Genomic DNA, 23,433 nt, shown 5'->3' with positions numbered 1-23,433 from the left:
CAGCCCCACCCGCTGGTGAGTCACCTCCCTCCAAACCAGAGCCGGCCTCTCCCGCTCCCCGTGCCAGGCGAGCAGGGCTGGGCGGGTACTAAGGTGGGCTCCATCCCTGAGCCCTAAGCGGGCCGACAAGCTCCAGCGTGTCCCCGCGGGTGTCCCTGTTTACTCTGAGCCCCGAAGCGAGGTGGGGGCGGGCCCACGTGGCCACTCCTTCACCCCGCCCCTCAGGCCGCAGGCCCCAATCCCTGGCCGGTTCTTACAAAGTCTCCAAATCAAAGCTCAGCCTTCGCCTCACCTTCCCCGCGGACTAGCCACCCCTGCCCCCACCCTAGGCTGGGGAGGCACTGGGTTCCCCAGGGAAATCAGGCCTCCGCCCAGACGTCGGCTCGGGACCCCACAGAGGGGGATCTGAAATCCTGGGGGTGACATTGAGCTTCAAAGAGGCGCTAGAGCTCCGCTCTCCTCGACCCTCACCCATCCCACCCTCGGCTCCTCCGGCTCCCGGGAGCGCCCGGGGCTAGACTGCAGTCAGAGAACTGGGCGCCTCGGGGACTCCCACTCCCGGACCGCTTCCCAGAACTCCAAAGCTTGTCGCGCCTCCGACTCCCCCTCCCCAGGGCAGCGCGCCAAATCAGCGCATGCGCATTCTCAGGATTGCCGCGTAGCTCTCCCCCCCCTCTTTTTTCTTTCCCCGCCCCTTCCCTCCTTCCCTCCTCTCCCTGTCCCCTCCCTCTCCCCTCTCAGCACCCCCCCCCCCCCGCGGCACTTCAGTCCGGGGGAACAGCGGTGCGAGCTCCAGGCCAGTGCACTGAGGAGGCGGAAACGGGGGAGCCCTCAGTGCTCCATCAGGCCCCTACCAAAGGCACCCCCATCGGGTCCACGCCCCCCACCCCCCACCCCGCCTCCTCCCAATTGTGCATTTTTGCAGCCGGAGGCGGCTCCGAGATGGGGCTGTGAGCTTCGTCCCGGGAGGGGGAAAAGGAGCGAGGAGTAAAGCAGGGGTGAAGGGTTCGAATTTGGGGGCAGGGGGCGCACCCGCGTCAGCAGGCCCTTCCCAAGGGGCTCGGAACTGTACCTTTTCACCTACGCCCCTGGTTCGCTTTGCTTAAGGAAAGGATAAGAATAGAAGAGTCGGGGAGAGGAAGATAAAGGGGGACCCCCCAATTGGGGGGGGCGAGGACGAGAAGTAAGAGGACCAGAGGGTGGGGGCTGCTGCTTGCATCGGCCCACACCATGCTGACCCCGCCGTTGCTGCTGCTGCTGCCCCTGCTTTCTGCTATGGTCGCCGGGGCCACTATCGATGGTGAGTGAGATTCCGCGGGCCCCCTTGGAACCCTGGGGGCTCCCCCTTCCCAGCCCCCACTCCTGCGTCTGGATGGGGAAGGGAGACGCGGGAGGGGGTGCCTTTTGTTATCCCAGTCCAGCTGACACAGCAGCGGCCTGACTGGGGGCGGGGATGGGGTCTGATTTGGGGGATGGGAGCCTGGGACAAATGATGCTTCCAGGGCCCCCCAGCTCAGACAAAGACCAGAGGCCTGGCTAGGGAAGGAGGGCTCCCCCTTTTTCTGATTCTGGGATTGAGAGACCTTCTCTTCCTATTTCTGGTCGGGGAGGGCCTATGCCTCCCCTACATCCTCCACCCTCCCACCCCCCCCCCCCCATCTGAATTGTGAAGGAATCCGGATTTGCTGTGTACCGCTGCAAAAGGGGGCGGAGGGCCTTTTGCAGTGGACTCTGAAGGCTGGAAGGCAAAGCTGGCTAGGGGTGCCCTGCTGGCCAGAGGGCAGGCAGGCCGAGAAAGCCGTGGGTGGGGATAGGGAGGGCCCCCTGTTTGGGTGTGGAATGAGCCCTGCATCCCAGGCATAGAGGCCTCGGTCCAAAATCCTGGGCTGTCTGCCTTGGTTCCGAAGTGAGCGCTCCCCTCTGATGGCCTCTGTCAATAGCGGTGTTGAGGCGCGGAGGGGCCTGGTGATGCTCTTGACTGAATTTCGCTTAATTCCTGGGAGCTTTGAGATGAGAAAAAAAAAAAAAATCAGATGTCATCATTGTGGAAGAGACTGGAGAATGGTCTGGAATGCTGGGGAGAGGGTTCAGAGGAAGCCGATTTCTGGCTTGATCGCAGTTTGGATTGGAAGGAGAGTCGGATGGGGGGTTATGACTATGCTCCCGCACCCCAATTCCCGCTCATTTAGTCAATGCGTTTAAGCCCAGCCCTCCCTCACCTCTTACACTTTATATAGTAGTTAGGCTTGGACCACTGTGTTCTTTTGGGGAGACTGTGTACCCCTCTCCATTCCTCTGTCAGCTGTTTTCCCTCTTGCTGTGAGTCACCAGTTCAAGACTTGCCCAAGCTTTCAACTGAGGGGTCATGGGGTTGAATTGGGCTGGGCCCCTAACTTGAGAAGGGGTGAGATTCGTTACTTCCTGTCAGGTTTGCCCTCCCACTGGGGACAACAGCCTAAAAGCATCAGACACCCCTCCTCTGTCTTCTAGATCTTGCTGCCAGCTGGGATTGGGAAAGTTTTTCTCTGAAATCAGATTATGTATTCTCCTCCCCTTCTCTAACTTGTTTCAATCGGGAGAGGAGGGCAAGAGGGTCAGGAAGCAGCTGTGCCCAGAAAAACAGTTTACTCGGTGGCCCTCATGTCACGGTGGGGACCGTCCCATCTGGCTGCCACCCCTAGGCTTCTGCCTCTGATCTTCCCTGAATCCTTCAGACAAGCCTGTGCAGCCACCCTCTGCCCTTCACATCCCATGTCATCTTGCGCTTTCTTCTGGGTCTCAGCCCTGTGCCGGGAGAGGGGAAACTGAGGCAAAGAGCTCTGTGATGGGAGGTGGGTGGAGTCAGGTAAGAGCAAAGGATCACTCCAGGGAGCCTAAATGCTGCACTAAGTGGATTGATGGCCGACTGAATGAGGGTGTCTGACATGTCTCCTTAACTGTCACCTCTAAAACTCTAGTTCACAGCCACTCTCCTCATGGCCCCACAGGGTAAGGGTAAAGGTCAGCAGTCAAATATTTGCCCTAGTACACAGGATGCTGTTTCCATCCCTGTCGAGAAATACAGTCCCCCAGGGAGGGATCACCTCCAAGCACATCCATATCCCTCCCCTGGGGGGAAGGGAGAACCTGTAAGAGTTGGCGCTTTAGACTCTGAGTGCCCTTCTTGTCTTTCTGGAGAAGGGGCCTCCTGCCTCGACTTACCTGATGGTATAATTGCCCTTCCTGCTTCTTGGGATTAGCTCTAGGGGCCTTCTCCCATTCTTGATTCTGTCTGAAACTCACACTGGAGTCCTCTGCATTGTGGGGTGAGAGGGTTCAGCCCCTCCTAGTGAATACCCGTACAGCCAAGGAGGTTGAAGAAGGTGCCTGAGAGAAGGATCACTGAGAGCCCTGCTGAGGAGAAGGGGCAGTTCATGGTGGAGGGAGCGCCCCAGGCAGGCAGCTCAGGGAAGTCTCCTCTCCCCAGCTCTCTCCTCTCCCACTTGAGCCGGTGGCATGGTGTTATTAGTTGCTAGGGAAGGTGGACAGTTGAAGTGAGTTATGAGGTTGACGTGCTAGCCCCCTGGCTTCCCGAGAGAAGGTTCCAGTCCGCATCCCCCTGCTCAGACCCAAATCCTAAGCATCCTTCCATGGCTTCGTCTTTCGAAGGCAGACACGGGCAGCAGATTTATACGGGCCGGGCCATTATTTGGGAGCAGCTTCACAAGACTTTTTCTTCCAGTCTTCTTCTCGGTGCTTTTGTATGTTTGTTTTTGTTTGCTTTATTATTCTCTATCTCTCCCCTTCTCTGGGCCTTCCAGCCATGTCACCCAGGGCCCAGCCTAACTCAGATCCTTTCCAAACCCACACCCTCTCGCAACGCCTTCCTGAGGTTGGGCGCAGCTCAGGGTGGGTGGCAGAGCAAACTTAGTGTGCCTGAGGCCCTGAGTTCTGTCCCCGGCACCAACAAACTCACCTCAACCAGCCACTGCTTACCTTTGCAAAGCCCTTCCTCACTCCAGCTACACTCTTTCCTGTCTTGACCCTGCGCATGTGAACCTCAAGAGTTTATTCACACACACGCTGGATTCTCTTCTGGGGTCTTCCCCACCCCTTGGCTTCCTTTCTCTGCCTGTGATCTAGATCTGAGTAGGGGGCGCTTGCTTGTCCTTGGGGAATCTGGGACTGCTGAGTGGGACTAGGCAGGGGTCCCTGAGCTGGTGGTGACTTGGGCCAGAGAACCTGGTCCCGCCCCCCCTGTGTTCTGTCCCAGATTTCAGCCTGGTTAGCAGGATCCTGCATTGTTTGGAGAAGGAAGCAGTTGGCTCTGGAGTGTTTCCCGTGCTATGGCCTCATGGCACAGTGTAGAGCCTCCCAGAAGGAGGTGAGGGGTAGGGGAGAGGAGATTGTCCATCGGAGATTGTCCATCACGCTTCTGTGAGATGACAGCCCCCCTGGCCTGACTCCCCGGCTTTCCCGCCCCTGCTCTGAGAAGCAGCAGAGTCTAATCTGGACTCCCTTAGGTCAGAAGTTGTGTTGGTACTCTGTCTCCCGGAGTCTGAATACGTGCTGCGCCGTGTCTCAGGTCATTCTCTGGGTTCACCTCAGGACAACTGTGTCACCCTCTGGACAACCTCTGCATTGAGCCCCCTTCCCGTCTTTTCTGGCTGCCTGCTTTGCCGTCTGTCCATCTTCTTATGGGTCTTCCAGAAGCTCTGTGTCTCCAGGGCTCTTGGTTCTTAACTTTTATTTGCCATCCCTTGCAGTCTCCCCAGCCCCCGACTGCCTGTGCTCGGTCACTGTCTTACTGTCTTTTGTCTCTGCCGGTCCCCTAGGTCTTGACCGCTAGTGGCTTCTCTTCCTTCGCCTTACATTTGCTTATTCTTCCCTTCTTGGACCCAAACTGTCTCCTTCAACTTCCCCCCAATTCCTCCCTTCTAACCCCCTTTCACTGATCTTGGAAACTGGCATTAGGGCAAATATTTCTGTAACAAGCAAACAAACAAAAACTTGATTTTTTTTTTTTTGGTGTGTGTGTGTGTGTGTGTGTGTGTGTGTGCACGCGTTCACTAAAAGGGGGAATTGGAGGTGAGACTTCTGGTAGAGCTTCCTCTCAACAAGAGTTTGAGAACTGAAGGAGGTCAGGAGCTCAGAGCTTTCCCCGCTGCTGAGAGCAGGCCATGTGGGGCACGGGGGAGGGCTAATAATGGGCTCAGCCTTGGGAGAGATGTGTTGACCTCCGCTGGCATTCGAGGGGATCTGGATTTTATTTGTGGGGAAAGAAGAAGACAGGGTCGTGGGTCAGGCTAATGTCCTGAGTCAATATTGACTCAGGACGGAAGAGGAGACCCTTCTCTTCCCCTGGCGGCCCCCAGCGGTCCAAGCCACCCTGTCTGTCCATCTGTCTCAGGCCGCAAAGCAGAGTTCCAGACTCAGGAATGACAAAAATGTGTCTGAACCTCACTGAGCTGCGGGAAGGAGCCGCTGGTAACACCCAAAATACATAAAATTTGGGGAAAAGCTCTCTTTTGGGCCTGAGGCCTTTGCTGCCCTGCTTCCAAATGTTTGAAAGCTCAGATTCCCGGAGTCTGCCCCAGCCCGTCTCGCTCCTCTTGTTCCCTTAGGTTAGCCATGTGGTTTCCCTTAGAGAATGTCCCCAGACCTATCTGAGGGCGCCTAGCCCTGTCTCTGCTGTGTCACTCTGCAAAAGGCCCCAGGGTCACTTTCTTGCTGTTCCGGCCTTCCCTCCCCTTGTCCTTCGGGAAGAATGTTTCAGGTTCCCAGGGGTGGTTGAAGGACAGGTCCCTATACTTGGGAGAAGTCTCTGTCCAGGGCTTTCTTCTCTCCCTCTTTCCTAGCCAGAAATACTGACCTTCTGTCTCCACCCTACCCGAAGGTCCCAGAGTGGAACAGAGGATGATAGCCAAGGCTTGAGCCCGGGCAGTGGGGTCTGTGTTGTGTCTGGATACACACCCAACCCCACACCTCCTGCCCTGGCTCCAGCTTGGTGGCCCTGGGGGCCATGGCTGGGCTGGGCGCCTGGTTGGGGAGGGGCAGGGTGTTGACCAAGTTAGCATGGCGGTCACATCTCCGGGCAAAGCTGAGAACAGACGGCCCCTGTGTCCCCGTGCTCCTTCTGCAGCTTGCTCTCCCTCCTCCCTCTTCTGTCCCATTCTTGCCCCTCTCCTCCATGCCCTCCTCCCCAGAGGCTACCCAGTCTGTGCAGTCCCTGTTCCCCTCCCGCTGCCAAGGGAGCCATGTTTCTTCCTCTTCCTCCTCCGTGTTGTCTGTAAGATGGGACTGCACTCACAAGCACCGCTTGACAGCAGGACCCCAGAGCTTCAGAGCTGTGTGTGGTACTCAGTGGTCACGGGGCTGGAGCAGGCAGCGAGGCTTCCTAGCTATGCTAATCTTGCCCCCCATCTGAAGGCTCTAAGGATGGTTTTTTTGAATGTTGGGTTCAGAGGCAGACAATCCTGCTGAGGGCATCTAGGCTGGTTTGGCCTTTAAGGAGATTATACATTTCTTCCCCCACCCCCATCCCAGCTCCCTTCCAGCTTGGAGGAGGCTTCACTTGGCTGTGGAGACTGCCCCAAAGTAGGTTATGTGTTTTCCTTCTTCTCCCCCCCCCCACCGAAAGGAAATCAAAGACAGGCTTCAGCCTTCTCACTCAAAATTCCTAGGGCTTTCTCCACCATGGCTGACAGGAAGTTCTTCCACTTATCCCCCTCCGATTCTGCTCTCCTGGCTCTCTTGAGAGACATGCACCCCCCTCCCCCCTCCCTGCCTGCTCTGTCCACCCTCTGCCCCTGAGCCTGAGCAGGACTGGGTCTGAGTCCTCCTCTTCCTTTCAGGGAGGGAGGGGAGCCCATCCCCCACTGCCCTCCCTCCACCAGCACATCTGGTTTGTGAATCTCTCTCATTTCAGCCTTTGGAGTTTGCCAGCTGCTGTTTCCTCTGTCGAATTCAGGCCAAAAATGGGGGTGGGGGACAGTGGGGGAACCATGTGAGGGCCAAAGGAGGGGATCCGTGGCTGGGACGTGGAAGACCGAGGAGGTTAGAGTGACCAGCCAGTGACCTCAGACCCTGGCTGTGAGTTCTGCCCTGGGGAAAGCTGGGGCATGGGCTCGGCCCCAGGTGGGGAAGGGAAGAAGTGTTCTCGGTTTGGTGTCTCAGTGGTCCATTTCTGAGTTCCAAACATCCCATCTGCCTCTGAGTCTCACTGCAGCACCCCCCCCCTCCCTGCGGCCTGGCTGGCCAGGGGAAGTGACGGTCTTCAGCATGCTAACTAGGTTGGCGGGCTGTTTCCCCCGGGAAGACCTCACAGCTGGCCCAGTGGGGCAATGAACTCAGCATTATCCACCTCCTCAAGGGGCCTTTATTCCCGGATCAGGGTAGGAGGGAGGGAGGGGGACTCCAAGGGGGCCTGGCCAGGCCATCCTTGATGTGTTTCCTGAATCAGCTCTGGTTCTGGCCAGGGGCCTGGGTACAGTCCTCTCTGCCAGAGATGGGGATGAGGGAGACAGAGGCCTAGGTATAGTCATCTGTGCCGGAGTTGGGGATGAGGGAGACAGAGGCCTGGGTATAGTCCTCCCTGCCGGAGATAGGGATGAGGGAGACAGAGGACTGGGTATAGTCCTCTCTGCTGGAGATGGGGATGAGGGAGACAGGGACCTGGGTATAGTCCTCTCTGCCGGAGATGGGGATGAGGGAGACAGGGACCTGGGTATAGTCCTCTCTGCCAGAGATGGGGATGAGGGAGACAGGGACCTGGGTATAGTCCTCTCTGCCAGAGATGGGGATGAGGGAGACAGGGACCTGGGTATAGTCCTCTCTGCCAGAGATGGGGATGAGGGAGACAGGGACCTGGGTATAGTCCTCTCTGCCAGAGATGGGGATGAGGGAGACAGGGACCTGGGTATAGTCCTCTCTGCTGGAGATGGGGATGAGGGAGACAGGGATCTGGTTATAGTCCTCTCTGCCAGAGATGGGGATGAGGGAGACAGGGATCTGGGTATAGTCCTCTCTGCTGGAGATGGGGATGAGGGAGACAGGGACCTGGGTATAGTCCTCTCTGCTGGAGATGGGGATGAGGGAGACAGGGACCTGGTATAGTCCTCTCTGCCAGAGATGAGGATGAGGGAGACAGGACATTCCAGTGAGGTCACTGGACTCTCTCCTTCAGAGCCCTGACACACTTTTCTTATTCTCGGCCCTGCATTTGAGTTAGCGCTGTACCACCTCCCCAGGAACTGTGACTCCTGAGGGGTTCATGACCTTTGCACCCATCTTGGTGCCTGGTTCAGGGCCTTGACCCAGGAGGAAGAAAAGGGGATGAAAAACTGGGAGGTGGGACCCCTGCCCTGGTGTGGGTGCTGACACCTGTGACAGCGGCCACAGGTGACGGAGCGCTGCACTCGCTAAGAGCCTAGAGTCATGGGGCTAGAGAGACGACTCAGTGGTTAAGAGCACAGGAGGGCCTGAGTTTGATTCCCACCACCCAAAAGCAGCCCACACCCATCTGTAAGTCCTCTTCCAGGGGATCCAGTGCCCTCTTCTGCCCTCCTCAGGCACCAGGCAAACATGTGGTGTACAGACACACATGCAGGCGAAACACCCATCCACAGTAAATAAAACTTAAAAGAGAGAGAGAGAGAGAGAGCGAACCTAACGTCGGCTGAGCTGAGTCCTGGTTTGGTCACTTGCCACATGTGTGACTCTGGGCAGGTCTGGCCCAGAAGCTCTGGGTTAGCAGCGCTCTGCTTGTCATCCTGGGAGGAAGACTAAATGATGGCAGATGGAAAGAGCCGATTGATCATTGCCCCCAGCTCTGCACATAGCACTGGCAGCCGTCGCTGACGTAGGGTAAAGGATGGGATGAGAGGAATTAATGCCAGGTGGTTCCCATGGATGGAGCCATTCCACAGGTGAAGGACATCAGAGTTAGTCCCTGTTAGAGCAAGCCAGACAACACCCTGCCTCTGCTGGGGCGTAATCTTAGATCCTTTTATCCCCTGCTTTGTGATCCGATCAACCAGGGAAGCTGAGTCTTGTGGTGGAGGGTGAACCTTCTACCCTCTCCCGTCCTCCTTGTCCGGCCCCGCCCGGCCGTCCTCTGCAGGTAACATCTCCCAGCCAGACCGTGTGCCAAGGGCACCTCCACGGTTCTTGTGTGGAGTCCAGTAGTAAGGAGTTGGAGCTGAGGTGATAGGCCAAGAGGCCAGTGAGGTCAGAGACGCGGAACGGCTAGGAAAGGCCGTCTGTGGGAACAAGAGGACCGTGAAGAAACAGCAGAGGCCTCTGCCCTCCCTGTTGTCACTGTTAGCAAGGTCAGGGGGCCTGGTGTCTGATGAGAAAAGTAGAGCCCCAAAGCCCTGCGGTGGAGGGGCACGCTCGACAGAAAACCTAGAAAACTTGGAAAGGGGCAATAAGACCCTCTTGGAGTCTTGGAGTCTGCAAGAGTCTTGGACCCTCTTGGAGTCTGCACCTTTGCTGCAGGTGCACAGTACGGAGGATTGATACCGGGGAAGGAAGAGCCCTAGGAACCCCCAGGGTCCAAGAGTTACATTTCCCCTTTCTTTCCTTGCCTTTAGCCCCTAAAACGTGCAGCCCTAAGCAGTTTGCCTGCAGAGACCAAATCACCTGCATCTCGAAGGGCTGGCGATGTGATGGGGAAAGGGACTGTCCAGACGGCTCTGATGAGGCCCCTGAGATCTGTAAGTACCCTTTCTGGGTCCCTCGCTCTGAACCCTGGGCTATTCTCTTTCCTTTTGTGGGGTGTTTGGGATACGAGCAGCCCACCTCTAGCCTGGCATGGACCTTGCTCTGTGGTTGTACATGCCCGTGACACAGCTGCCCGTGACACAGGGTTCTCGCCTGCTTCTTCAAAGTACCCAGCGTGATGTGAGTAGCCATGGCACCTTGGATTTCTCCTTTGGCTTCTGCATCCCCAAGGCTGTTGGGGGCAGTATCCTCTGGGCTGCACCTTTGCCACAAGGAGATAACCACTCGGTTCTTTCCCCTGGAATTTTCTTCCCTGATTTGAAGCTTCTCTGGCACTCGATAAGTGGCCTTCAGGTTCTGCCAGGTACTCTTCCACCCTTAGGCTCCCAGGCCAAAGGCCACTGCTCTTGCTTAGTCCCTGTACCAGAAGCCCCACCCCTGTGCCCTTTCCGACACCCCGCCTTCCCCTGCCCCCAATAAGTGGTGTAATCAGAGGCAGCTGTTTAAACTGGGAGAAAGGTCCCCACCCGGCCTTCACCCTCCCATCGGCCAGGAGGGGGCTGAATTGGGTGGAGGACTTGCTGCGGGACCCCGGAGTCCTGGGGTCTCTACCTTCAGTTTCTCCCCTGCATAGCCAGTCCTAACGTTTCCCCAGGGTTTCATCCAGCTCTGTTCCCATCCCCGTGTCCCTTCTGATACCTCCAGCATGGTTCTCAAGGGTAGTGTTCAGAGTGGAAAGAAAGCCCCCTGTTCTTCACCCCTGAGCCTACCCTGGAGGAGTAATCACCCGGTATTAGGCCTGGAGCCTCCTCTTGTCTCCACCACTTCCCCCTCTGTGTTTCTAACCCTGTGCCTGTGTGTTGGAAGGAGAGAAAGCCACATGGGGCTTTCTCTGTTCATTCTTCCTTCAGTTTGGTGCAAACCCTATTTTATTGAATCCCCACACGTGTTCACACACACGCGTTCCCCTGGACCCTAACAGACACACATAACTCCACCTGGTACAAACCCCCACCAGACAAAGGCTCCGGTCGTTTGTATAGCCCATGTGCTCCCAAAGGTGGCTGCAGAAACACTCAAACGGGCCAGGCGGTGGTGGCACACGCCTGTAATCGCCGCACTCGGGATGCAGAGGCAGGCGGATCTCAGTGAGTTCAGGACCAGCCTGGTCTACAGAGTGAGTTCCAGGACAGCCAGGACTGTTACACAGAGAAACCCAGTTTTGAAAAACAAAACCAAACAAAAAGAAGCACTCAGACAAATGCCCAAACACATGTGGTAGAACACAGCCTCAGATAGGCCACAAAAAAGATGGTATAGAAACCTCCTTGCCCAGAACCTCTGTCACTCCACGCCTCACACGAACCCCTCCCTGCACAGGCGGGGTCAACACCAGCACAGACACACCCTTTCGTACCCTGCCTGTTGGGGCCCTTGGTGTCCTCTCATCCCTCTGCCTGGCAACAATGGAAATGAAGAAGGATGTTATCAGTAGATCACACCTTTTGACCTCTCTAGAGCCTCCCATTATTAGGCCTTTGCTCTAGGCTGGAAGTCTCGAATAATATTGCTTAAAAGAAATATAATCTAAGTCATGTACACAATTCTGAAATTTCCTAAAAAAGGAGGTAGCTAAAATTAACTTGAATATTTTTATCAAATGCATCCAAAATATTATTTCAATATATTAATTTTACCTGTATGAAATTATTAGAGATCTTTTTGCCTTCTTTTGATATTTGATATAAAAAACTAGTATATATTTCATATGTCGATTTTGGATTTTTGTTGCTGCTTTTTGAGACAGAGTTTTTCTGTATGGCCCTGGCTGTCCTGGAACTCACTCTGTAGACCAGGCTGGCCTCAAACTCACAGAGATCCACCTTCCTCTGCCTCCCGAGTGCTGGGATGAAATGTGTGCACCACCACGCCCCTAGCTTCATATGTAGTTTTAACTTGGCACCCTTCATTGTTTGAGAGCTGCATATGGCCGGTGCTGTGTCTATGCACTGGCTCACTTCTGGACTTGGTGCTTCCCTCGACACCCAGCTCTGTACTCTGGGAACCACAGGAAGGTGGTTTGTCTGTCTCCAGGGACTGTGTTTCCCTGAGCTCACCTAGACCTTTCTCTCCGCCTCCTGCCTGCTCCTGATTTATAGGCTATTGAGGCTGTAGGGGCCGTAAGTATGGAGCATTTAGGGCGGATCCTAGCTTTCCTTTCACGTGGTTGTCAGTGTGTAGCTGCGTCGTGAGTGCTGCGGCTGGGGGCAGAAGGCTCCATCTAGTCCCCACGACGTCTTACCTTGATTTATCCCTCGCCTACCCACACAGTACAGAGACGACTAAATGTCTACCTCAGGCGGCTTGGTCACGCCATCACATCTGTTTGCTCCCAGGTCCCCAAAGTAAAGCCCAGAGATGTCAACCAAATGAACACAACTGTCTGGGGACTGAGCTGTGTGTTCCCATGTCTCGTCTCTGCAATGGCGTCCAAGACTGTATGGACGGTTCAGACGAGGGTGCTCACTGCCGAGGTAAGGGCACCACACGCTCTCCTGTGCGGTAGGTACGTGATCTCTTGATGCAACATCTGGTGGGGTGTTACCATCCAAGGACCATCCTTGTGCTTTGGTGGGTATGAGATCTTGTCCTGTTCCCATGCCCAGACTTGTCAATGAAATTACTGGGCCCCTTGGGCTTGGAGCTTGATCAAACAGCCCTATAGGCTTCAGCTGTGGGCCAGACTGAGCACTTTTCCTCTGGCTGTGTGTGCTCGGACAAGTCGCCTCTCTTCAAGCCCGTTCTCAACTATTAAATGAGAAGTCAGCATTTTATACTGTTTTTTAATAGTGGGCTGCCTTCTTCAGATGCTTTCTTATGTGACTCCTGGGTGTGAACGGAGGAGCCGAACCGTTGTCATCAGAGCTAGGGTTAGGTAGGGACCTCGAGTTTGGTTCACTGACCCTACCAGAGTCCTAGAAGGTATCCCTCACAAACTGCAAATCTTGAAGGGATCCAAGAGCCGCTCCTTCTCTTCCATACATTCTCAGAGCCATTCAGACTGAAGAGGGGACATTAGTGACAAGTCACACTTCTTGGCTGTGGTAGCGGTTTTAGCAGAATCCATGATGTGGAAAGTGACAAACCTTCAGGCCTGGCTGTTGAGAGAAATACTCGCTTCTCTTCTGCCCTGGGTCCTGGGCCTGGAGCAAGCAAAACCTTTGACAGGCCTTGAGGGGGGTGATTGTGGAGGCGGGGCCAGTGTCATATGTCATACACATGTCAGAAAACATCTGTTTGTGGGAGGAGACACATCTGGATCCTTTCACTCGGGCAGGGACTGTGGAGCAAGGGGGTTTGTGGGAGATTTTTTTTTTCTCCTTTCTTTTGGCTGATTTCATGTGGAGCTCTTGGAATGAGATACAGAAAGTAAGTTGAGGGCTAACTTCAGCCCCGTGGTCGGTTTTGATCAGCGTTGTATGGTCGGGTATGCTTCCTTTTCAAATACCTTTTTAGTTGCAGAAACAAATAAACAAAAGATTTGGCTTGGACCCTCCCCAGATATTAGAGAAGCCCACCCACCCAGAAGGCTGCCTTTCCAGATTTCCCACAGCAGGCAGCGTTTACCCACTTGGCGAAAGTCTAGAAAGACAGGCGGTGCATTCGGACTCCCTGATCAGAGGGAGGCAGAAAGAATAACTGACCCCCCCCCCCCATTCCTGGCAGGCTTAGTGCTTGAAACACCTTAGCCTCTCCGCAGCTCCCTCCTAGGTGGGGGTGTGAAGCGCTTGGACAAAGGGGTCTTTGTGGGCTAGTCGCCTGGCCCCAAGCGAGCCCTTAATTGGGTCGCTGGGGGGGGGCACAATTGTCCTACCTCTCCCCACCCCTGCCTTACCCCCTCTGTCTCCCCTGTAGAAGTGGGTCATGGCAGAAGGAGGAACTCACTTCTTCTTCCTCTTCTTCCTCCGTCTGGACTCTGGATCTCCCTCCTGACTTAGAACAGCACCCGTAGTTCAGAGGGCAGAAGCAGTTGCATTGCCCACCCCTTCTTCACCCTCAGCTGGAACTGACATAATTTGCCCCCTTCAGGTGCAAACACAAGGCACATGAAAGGAACAAGACTCACTGCCTCTTCTTGTTAACCCTATTATGAAAATACCAGATGCCGTCTTAGGGGGCACGGATGGTCCAGAGTGACAGAGCAGGGGAGAGACGGGTGTCAGGCAACGGTTGGCTGTGTGACCTTGTGCTTGCCGCGTTGGACCTTTCTGGGCTTAGCAAAATATTGCTCCTGCTTCCTAAGCGTCCTCCCTCTCTGGCACTGTGGCCTTTACTTCAAAGTGGTTTGTGAAGAGTGACTGGAGATGGGGGAAGGTTGCTGTCTCGGGGTGACCTGAGTGTGTCTCTCCTGCCTCGTGCAGAGCTCCGAGTCAACTGCTCTCAAATGGGCTGCCAGCACCACTGTGTCCCCACACCGAGTGGACCCACCTGCTTCTGTAACAGCAGCTTCCAACTGCAGGCGGACGGCAAGACGTGCAAAGGTATGTGAGTGTGAGCGCGCGCGCGCGCACACACACGTGTGTATGTGGGGGGGGCTAGCTGCCGGGTAGGTTGAGGCAGGAGGATGTCTGGATGTGGTGTGGCTGTGAGCCCTGAGCATCGGTTTCAGTGTGCCTCTAAAAAGTCTTTGAAAAATTGTAGGTTGCACATGAATTTTGTTGTAAAAAAAATTAAGACATTAGCCAGATGGAATGGCTCACACCTGTAATTCCAGTACTTGAAAAGCTGAGGTAGGTGGATTACTATGAGTTCCAGGCCAACCTGGGCTACAGGGTGAAAACCTTTCTCAAAAAGACCAAAGTTGGGCGGTAGTGGCACATGCCTTTATCCCAGCACTAGGGAGGCAGAGACAGGGGGATCTCTGTGAGTTCGAGGCCAGCCTGGTCTACAGAGTGAGTTCCAGGACAGCCAAGGCTAAGGAGAAAACCTGTTTTAAAAAGCCAAAAAAAAGACGAAGAAAAGATTGAAACATCACAGATAGAACAAGCCTCCTTAATGAATTCTCTTCCTTTCTGATCACTCTCTGAGGTACAGTCTCCCAACCGTGGGCTCTGCCCTTTTGCAAGCCCTCTGTTGTGTGCATGTACTCACCAAAAATCCAATTGCAAATCTTGCTTATGTGTGTGTTTCCATAAGTAACACCACATTGTATGTATCACTTACAGTGTTTCTCATTCCTTAGTACGTTCTAGGACTTTTCCCCTACCCCCCGTGGTAGTTTGTAGAGATTTACCTCATTCACTAAAAAACCACTGTGACGTGTAGCTCTTACCACAGCTTACTTGGCCATTTCCCTATTGATGAGTAAGATGTTCCCAGTCTTTCCTCTGTCGCAAACAATGCAGACTTTTCTGTTTTAAACCTGCCTGCCTCACGGCTGCACAAACACAACCTCCTCGGTGTAGCTGACCCTGACCACTCTAGATCGTACCCTGCAACCTGGCTTTATCCTTTCTCCTTTTTTTTTTTCTTAAATGTGTATCAGTGTTCGCCTAAGTAGATTTATGTGTGACGCATGTATACCTGGTGCCCCTGGAACACAGAGAGGATGTTGGACCCCCTGGAACTAACATTATGGATGATTGTGAGCCTCCTAGTAGGTGCCAGGAACTACTGATTCCAGGTTCTCTGCAAGAGCAGCGCGTGCTCTTAACAACTGAGCCACCTCTCCAGCACCTCCGTCTTTTTAAAAAAGATTTATTTGTTTTTCTATAGATGGACTGTTTTGCTTATATGTTGTGTATCACGTGCGTACTTGGTGCCCAAAGAGGTCAGAAGTTTGTATACCACATGCGTACTTGATGCCCAGAGAGGTCAGAAGAGTCCGTAGGAACCCCTGACACGGACATTACTGGTGGTTGTGAGTCACCATGTGGGTACTGGGAACAGAACCCTTGTCCTCTGGTAGAGCTGTAACTGTTCTTAACCACTGGGCTTTCCCTGCAGCTCCTTGCCTTTTATTTTAAATGTAATGCCAGGGCCTTGCACATGTTAGGCGCCTACCACAGCCCCTTTGCCCTTATTTTTCCACAGCCCTAATTTACCACTTCTGGCCCAAGCTTTACCTTGTATTTCCTTTATTATAACATCAGCCTTCCCTTTACTACCAGTTTCGTGAGGATGGTAGCGCAGTTCTGTTGTCAGATTCACTGATGTATCTGCTGTGCCTGCCTCACTGATTTTCCAAGAAATGTTTTCTTTTTTTAAATTTTTTTTATGATTTATTTATCTTTTATTTTATGTGCATTGGTGTGAAGGTGTCAGGTCCCCTGGAACTGGATTTTCAGACAGTTGTGAGCTGCCATGTGGGTGCTGGGAATTGAACCCGGGTCCTCTGAAAGAGCAGTCAGTGCTCTTAACCACTGAGCTATTTCTCCAGCCCCCCCCCCCAAGAAATGTTTTCTAATTGAACAGATGACAGTAGCGTGATGGAGCAGAGTAAATGTAAATCCCGAAACTGCTTTCTGGCCAGGAGGTTTGCACATTCCGATGCCGTCGATTCTACCAAACTGGTGTCTCAGAGCGCCTTTGCTACACTGGACGATGACTCTCTTGTCCTTTTCTCCCCTCACAGATTTTGATGAGTGTTCAGTGTATGGCACCTGCAGCCAGCTTTGCACCAACACAGACGGCTCCTTCACGTGTGGCTGTGTGGAAGGCTACCTGCTGCAGCCGGACAACCGCTCATGCAAGGCCAAGAATGGTGGGTAGGGCTGTCCCGTGGCCTCAGAGCCAGGGACCTGCAATGCAGCTCCCCAGTGAATGGCGACCTCAACAGTCAAGACGTCCCAACTGACCTTTCTCTGTCCTGTCTTCAGAGCCAGTAGATCGGCCTCCCGTGCTACTGATCGCCAACTCCCAGAACATCCTAGCTACGTACCTGAACGGAGCCCAGGTGTCTACCATCACACCCACCAGCACCCGCCAGACCACGGCCATGGACTTCAGTTACGCCAATGAGACTGTATGCTGGGTGCATGTCGGGGACAGTGCTGCCCAGACACAGCTCAAGTGTGCCCGGATGCCTGGCCTGAAGGGCTTTGTGGATGAGCATACCATCAATATCTCCCTCAGTCTGCACCGTGAGTCACCCGTTCAGTGGGCAGGGGAGAGCGGGGGAGATGGGCAAGAGGGACCCACTTGGGAAAATTAGACAGAATGAGCCCCGCGTGGGGCAGGAGCCCAGTGAAGATGCCTCCAGCAAAGGCAAGGGGCTTGATGCCTCTTTATAGCAGGGCCAGAGCGATGGTACCTTCTGTTACACTCTGGGCTGTCTCTGGATGGCTTTTGCATTCCTGGTCCAGGGCTAAGGGAGGTCTCAGTGGGGAAGTGAAGGCTGAGAGGGCAATGAGTGGCCACTCTCTGGGGACCAAGGGACTGTCCCGTCCTTGAAAGCGGAGTGTGGGTTAGACTACAGAGGGGCTTTCCCATATAGCAGGAGCTGGGACTAGTGGGGGGAAAAAAAGATAAGGATCTGGAGGAGGGTCAGGAAAGGGGGTGTTAAATAGCAGAGAGCTGAGGGGCCCAAGGCTGGCTTTCTTTGGGTTATCATACCCTCAGGAGTATGGCCAGAAGAGACTTCCTACTGCTGGGGAGGTGCCAAGTCCCTGAGCCTATTTCCGGTCCTTGGCAGTCAATGAGAATAAGGGAGGAGCCATGAGCCTCTTGGACATTTAGGATATGCTGGCCATTCCCATGCAGGCTGTCTGCCCACGCAGCTTTGCTGTCGCACAGGGAAGAAGGGTGTCATGGGATGGGCTCATGCCTAGCTGGGTGTAGATCCACTCCAATGTTGTTATACAAACAAATAAAAACGACTTCAGAGTTGAGAGCTGGCAGAGTCATAGTCCCCTAAAAGCCACATCGGACTGAGGGGAAGGATCTGGCCTGTGGTTGATTTGTCCCGAGCCCTCAGATGTAATTGCATCTCTGACCCCGAGTAAACCAGAACTCACGGCCTCAAGTTTGGTTCCCTAAACTGCATAATGGGTTGGTGCTAGTCTGTCCAGGTCTGATAAGTTGAAGTGAAAGTTGAGTGGTAAATAAAGTCTGTAACTCAGGGTTGCGAACTTTAGATCCTCATGGTTTTTCCTTTTGTTTTGTTTTTGCTGCTGCCGGTGCTGAGCCCAGGGGCCTCCCTGGCAAACGCTAAGCATGTGTTCTGTGGCAGGCTATAGCTTCAGCTCCTATAGTAGATCCGGAAGTGCCTCTCTCTGGGCCTGTGAGGTTCGCCCATAGAAAGCAAAGGTCCCATGGAGGTTCTGAAGGATTTGATCTGAGTGAGAGGGTCCTTTTGGGGATGGTGGAACACAGAGAGGCCGTTACTGTTTGTGGCCTCAGAATACTGCTCAGACATTGGCTGTGGTTCCCCAGCGCTCTTAGTGTCCAAGGGTCCCCTGTGATTGGATGTGTGTCCTTCTGGAGTGCAGGGCTGAAAGCTGCCAGGCATCTAGGGGTGAGCAGCTCAAGGAGCCCTATGTGGTGAGATTGGAGACAACTGCCCAGATGGTGTCCTTGTTGACTGTCCATTCAACAGACTGCTTGGGCAAAAGACACGGCAGCCTTTTCTCCAGTCTTGCCTGAGGGCCAGACAGTGGTCCACTGGGTAGGAGTCCTCTGGGAACCTTCTCCACTTCTGTTCTGGCCTGGTCCATCCTCCTGACTTCCTCCCCACAGAAGCAGGAAGTAACCTTGAGTAGATACCCCTCCCTTGGCAAACAGATTTGCCTGGCCTCCCCAGGCTGCCAAACTTTACTGGGCCTCTGGGGCAGAGTCCAGGAACCTGGAAGAGACCAAGGTTCTTGGGGGAAATGCTCTAGGGGAGAATGAGCGGGCTCCGTGTGCCCCAGCTTTTCTGTCCCTCCCTACCTCATCCCCACCCCCACTCCTGACGCCAGAATGTCTGGCTGTCACCATGAGGATGGTTGTTTGCTCTCATCCCACAAACTAATTATGGGCCCTGAGTTGAAGATGTCGGAAGAGTCTCTGTAACACCCTCCCCCACCCCTAGTACATCCCCTTCTTCAGGAGGTCTGCCCTGTGGTCAGGGAACTCCAGGGGCCCAGGGAAACACCTGTGCAGGGGGCTGTTGTCGTACAGTTAGCTCCCTGGAAGATGAAGGAAAGTTCCTTACCATGTGCCTTCTCAGTCTTCCATAGTAGCTCTCCCTACAATCCTCCCTACAGTCCCTACAATCCTCCCTACAGTCCTCCCCACACTCCCTAAAGTCCTCCCTACAGTCCTTACAGTCCTCCCCATACTCCCTACAGTCTCTACAATTCTCCCTACACTTCCTATGGTCCTCCCTACACTCTCTTGACAGTCCTCCCTACACTCTCCTGACAGTCCTCCCTACACTCTCCTGACAGTCCTCCCCACACTCCCTACACTCCCTACAGTCCTCCCCACACTCCCTACAGTCCACCCTACAATCCTCCCATCCTTCCCTGTTACTGGGGCTTCTGTGAGATCCCTGGAGGCATGCCTAAAGCAGGATAGCCTTTGTGGGGGGGGGGGGGGTCAGGAGGTTGGAGTGTATGTCTTTTGATTGAGAGCTGGGGAGCCAATAAGGACAGCCTACTGCTGTGGGGAGATGGGGAAGCCTGCCTCAGAGACCTCTGCGAACAGAAATAGAATATAAAGAAGGAAGGAAGCCAGTAAGAGAGCTTGTTCACATGGGTCTCCAAGTATGGGGACCGGTCTGCCCTGCATCCTGAGAGCCTTCTACGGGTCCCTCCAAGGCCTACTACCTCTCCCCTCAGATGGGCCAGGCTGCTGAGTCCATATCCCCCAGCCCCGTGGTCACACTGGCCTAGGTCGGGGTCGCTCGTCTCTTCTCCCACCTTAGCCACAGCCCAGATCCACCTTCTCCTCTGCCTAGTGAACTGGGAGACCTGTCGTTCTGGTGATGCCAGAAAAGAAGGGATGAGAGCTAGAAGTGTAGTTCCTGTCAGGCCCTGCATCTCGTCCCTAGCACGGAAAGGAATCGCTTGATCCCTCATCTCAATACAGCAAGATCCTTACTTCAGGAAACCATAAGGGGATGTTAAGAGCGCTCAGTCATACTTTTCCTAGAGAAATTGGGTTTATTTCAGCATGCACAAGCTTTTAAAAAGTGTAGTTAAAGGTTTTAATTTTATTTTTACATTTTACTCTTGTGTGTGTGTGCGTGCGCACACGTGAGCCATGGTAGACACGTGAAAGTCAGATGACAGCCTGGGTCCTGAGGGTCTAATTCAGGTAGCCCAGCTTTGTAGTTTTACCCACTGAGCCATCTCACCAGCCCCTGTTGACAGGTTTGGTTTGTATTTTTAAGACAGGATCTTGTGTAGCCCAGGTTGACTTCCAGCTTGTTGCATAGCTAAGGCTGGCCTGGAACTTCTGAGCCTTCCTACCTCTAGCTCCCCTCCCAGTTGTAAAGGTCAGCTTTACAGTTATGTTATTATCTGATATTAGAAAGTTTCTGTACTCTGATTTTATTATTAATTTTTTGGTGCGTGTACGTGTGTGTACTTGTGCATGCATGTGTCTGCACCTGCATGTGAAGGCCGGAAGTCAGTGTTAGAGGTCATCCTCCATAGCTCTCTACCTTATTGTTTTTAATTGTTATAATACATGTATGAGTGTTTGTCTGCATGCATGTCTATGCATGCCTAGTGCCCAAGGAGGCCAGAAAATGGCCTTGGAGCTTGACTTCCAAGATGGTTGTGAACCACCGTCTGTGCAAGGTACTGAACCCAGGTCCTCTGGAAGAGTAGCCACTGAGCTACCTCTCCAACCCTGCTCTCTGTCTTTGCCTTGAGGTAAGGTCTCAGTGAAGCTGGAGCTTGTGGAGTCAGCTAGATTGCTGACCAGCCCAGGGATCCTCCTGTTTCTGCCTCTCTGGTGCTGGGATTACAAGTGGGCACTGCCAGGACCCCTTCTTAAAACGTTTTTGGAAACAAAGTCTTGTTGTGTAGCCCTGGCTGGCCTAGGATTTGATATGTAGACCAGGCTGGCCTTGCACTCACAGAGATCTGCCTCCCCAGTGCTGGGGTTAAAGGTGTGCACCACCACCGCCAGATCCTAATTAATTCATTACACTCTGCAGTTCAGGCTGGCTCAAACTCATGATAATCCTCTTTCACTGACATTCCAAGTGCTGGGATTATAGTCACAGACCACCACGGCCATGCTTTAATCTATGATATGTAAGATAGTAAATTAGGAAAACTGTGAGCTACATATACACACACACGATACACGAAAGACTAAAGTTCTGAAACTGAGTTCCAAGGGAGTCAACAGGTCTAATATTTCCAGACCCCAGGAATGACCTTCCTGTTCTGCCTCTTAGGGCCCTGAGTAGGAGGATTAGTCCAGTCTAGCGCCCCCACCCCCACCCTCCCCAGTTTAAGTTCCTCAGCTCAAGGACTCTGGTCTGTTCCCATTTCGCTCCTGAGGATGTCTCCACTATAGTAAGGACGAGGCTTTGGGGCAGATGAAGCTGCAAACAAGTCCTGGTAGGAAACAGCGTTCGATGAAGTTGTTTGGTTTCGATGAAGTTGTTTGGTATTGTACCATGTGAAACAGGGTCTGGTGAAGAAATCCCCAAGAAATCCCCAAGCCCAACTGGCCGACTTCGCTTTGCTCTCCCTCCTCTCTCTGCCTTTTTTTTTTTTTTTTTTCTGTGGGACTGGGTGATGCGTTTTAAAACAATTACGGTAGGAAGTGGAGTAGTGGTTTTTCTGGAGGGAAGGCAAATAGACAAACAGCAACCCCACCCTCGGGTCTGTGATGGGATGAAAGGGAATTGGGGGATTGTGTCCTTACCCCTTCTCCATTCTGTGCTAAGTCTACAGAATACTTCAGAAACTGAGCATCATGGCTCATACCTGCAGTCCCAACACTTGGGAGGCAGAAGTAGAAAGGAGACTTATTAGTACATCCCAGACCAGCGTGAGCTAAGAATGAGATCCTATCTTTAAAAAAAAAAAAAAAAAGAAAATGGAACATTTCCAGAGTTTATACATGAAGGCATCCCCTCCTTTTGGCCTTTCTGACTCCCACAGGGCATTGTGATCCGGGGAGGTCTAGCCACCCTGTCCTCCGCCACCCCCATCCTGGCTCTCCAGCTTCTCCTTCCCTTCAGCCCCTTTTTGCTCCTCCTCTCCTGGCCAGCACCAGCCCTGTGTCTCCGGGCCTGGATCCAGTCTCGCCCTCTCCTCCCCCGCTGTCTCCTTGAAGTTGCCTCCCCAGCCAGCCTACCCCCAGCTCTGTCCTCCCTGTTTTCAAGCCAAAGGAAGTAACTTAAGCAAGACAGACATTTCAGAGCCCAGGGAGAATTTCTCAATCATGCAGAGACCCTAAGTCAGGCAGAGCAGAATCCAGGCATTTCATCCACGGGATCCAAGCAGGGGTAGGAAAAGGCGCTGGGGGGAATAAGTTACTGCTGAGGCGGGGGGGGGGGGGGGAGACGACGACAAGCAAGAGCTGAAGTCAGGATTTGGTAGCAAACAGGAACATGAGGCCATGTTATTTAGTAAAACCTGCCAGCCCCGCCTCCCTGGCCAGATCCCTGAGTGGGATTGCAAACCATCCTCTGCCAATGTCCTGGGGTATTCCAAGGCTGGAGAAGGGAAGGGAAAAGATGTCCTGGCTTTAGGATAGCAGAGCAAAGCCTTGGTATTCAGTAAATACTTGTTAAACCAATCAATACATGTGTGTCTGGTACCAGGGAGGAAATGTAAGAATAGTGCCTGCTCTCCTGCATCTGCGGTTAGCTGGAAGTCATGATGAAGGGGTTCCTGGGGTCACTGGGCCCTGTAGTAGGGAAAGGTACTTTCAGTTGGTTAAATTCTGTCCAGCACAGAGAGCTCCTTTGTGTAGGCGAAGCTTCTTCCTATAGAGGAAGTTCCTCCATGTAGGGAGAACTTCCTGTCAGGGCAGCTCCACTCTGGGGGCAGTCTCAGTCTCCCCTTAGATGTGGAAGGAGATGTGGAAGGAAAGCTGTAGTTGCCGGATACCCCCCCCCCCATCAGAACAACAGTTATTGCACATACGCCCTCCCCATCCCGGTACCCACCTTTAGTCAGGAGACCGTAGGTTGATGGAACCCGTGGGAATGATTGGGTAAGGGAAGAGGGTGGTGTGGATGGATTATAACACAGGGATGGAGTGTGGCAGGGGTGAAGTATTATAGGGATGGAGTGTGGTAGGGATGGAGTGTGGCAGGGATGGAGTGTGGTAGGAGTGGAGTATGGCAGGGGTGGAGTGTGGCAGGGGTGGAGTGTGGTATTAGTGGAGTATGGCAGGGGTGGAGTGTGGCAGGGGTGGAGTGTTGTAGGGATGGAGTATGGTAGGGATGGAGTGTGGCAGGGGTGGAGTGTTGTAGGGGTGGAGTGTGTAGGGATGGAGTGTGGCAGGGATGGAGTGTGGCAGGGGTGGAGTATGGTAGGGGTAGAGTGTGGCAGGGGTGGAGTGTGGTAGGAGTGTTGTAGGGGTGGAATGTGGCAGAGGTGGAGTGTTGCAGGGGTGGAGTGTGTAGGGATGGAGTGTGTAGGGGTGGAGTGTGGCAGGGATGGAGTATGGTAGGGATAGGTCATGGTTCAGGGGTTCAGTGCCGCATGCTGCATGTCCTGAATGGACCATCCCATATTACTGTTGAGGAAACAATTTTGACTAACTTGCCTG

General features: G+C 53.7%; 1 protein-coding gene across 1 annotated transcript in view; it reads left to right on the top strand.

Moving 5' to 3' along the window:
• The first annotated feature begins 771 nt into the window (after positions 1-771).
• Lrp1 (LDL receptor related protein 1) overlaps positions 772-23,433 on the top strand; it is an 80,901-nt gene continuing 58,239 nt past the window's right edge. Inside the window, exons 1-6 of the mRNA XM_087902009.1 lie at positions 772-1,300; positions 9,573-9,695; positions 12,099-12,236; positions 14,124-14,243; positions 16,337-16,465; positions 16,581-16,844. Of these exons, the coding sequence (XP_087758135.1) occupies positions 1,231-1,300; positions 9,573-9,695; positions 12,099-12,236; positions 14,124-14,243; positions 16,337-16,465; positions 16,581-16,844 (844 nt within the window). The 5' untranslated portion in view covers positions 772-1,230. The remainder of the gene's footprint in view (positions 1,301-9,572; positions 9,696-12,098; positions 12,237-14,123; positions 14,244-16,336; positions 16,466-16,580; positions 16,845-23,433) is intronic.

The sequence above is a fragment of the Myodes glareolus genome, chromosome 26 (assembly GCF_982192425.1).
Source record: "Myodes glareolus chromosome 26, mMyoGla1.1, whole genome shotgun sequence".
Lineage (NCBI taxonomy): Eukaryota > Metazoa > Chordata > Mammalia > Rodentia > Cricetidae > Myodes > Myodes glareolus.
Note: the sequence above shows the minus strand (reverse complement) of the source record. Positions and strands in the feature narration are given on the sequence as shown.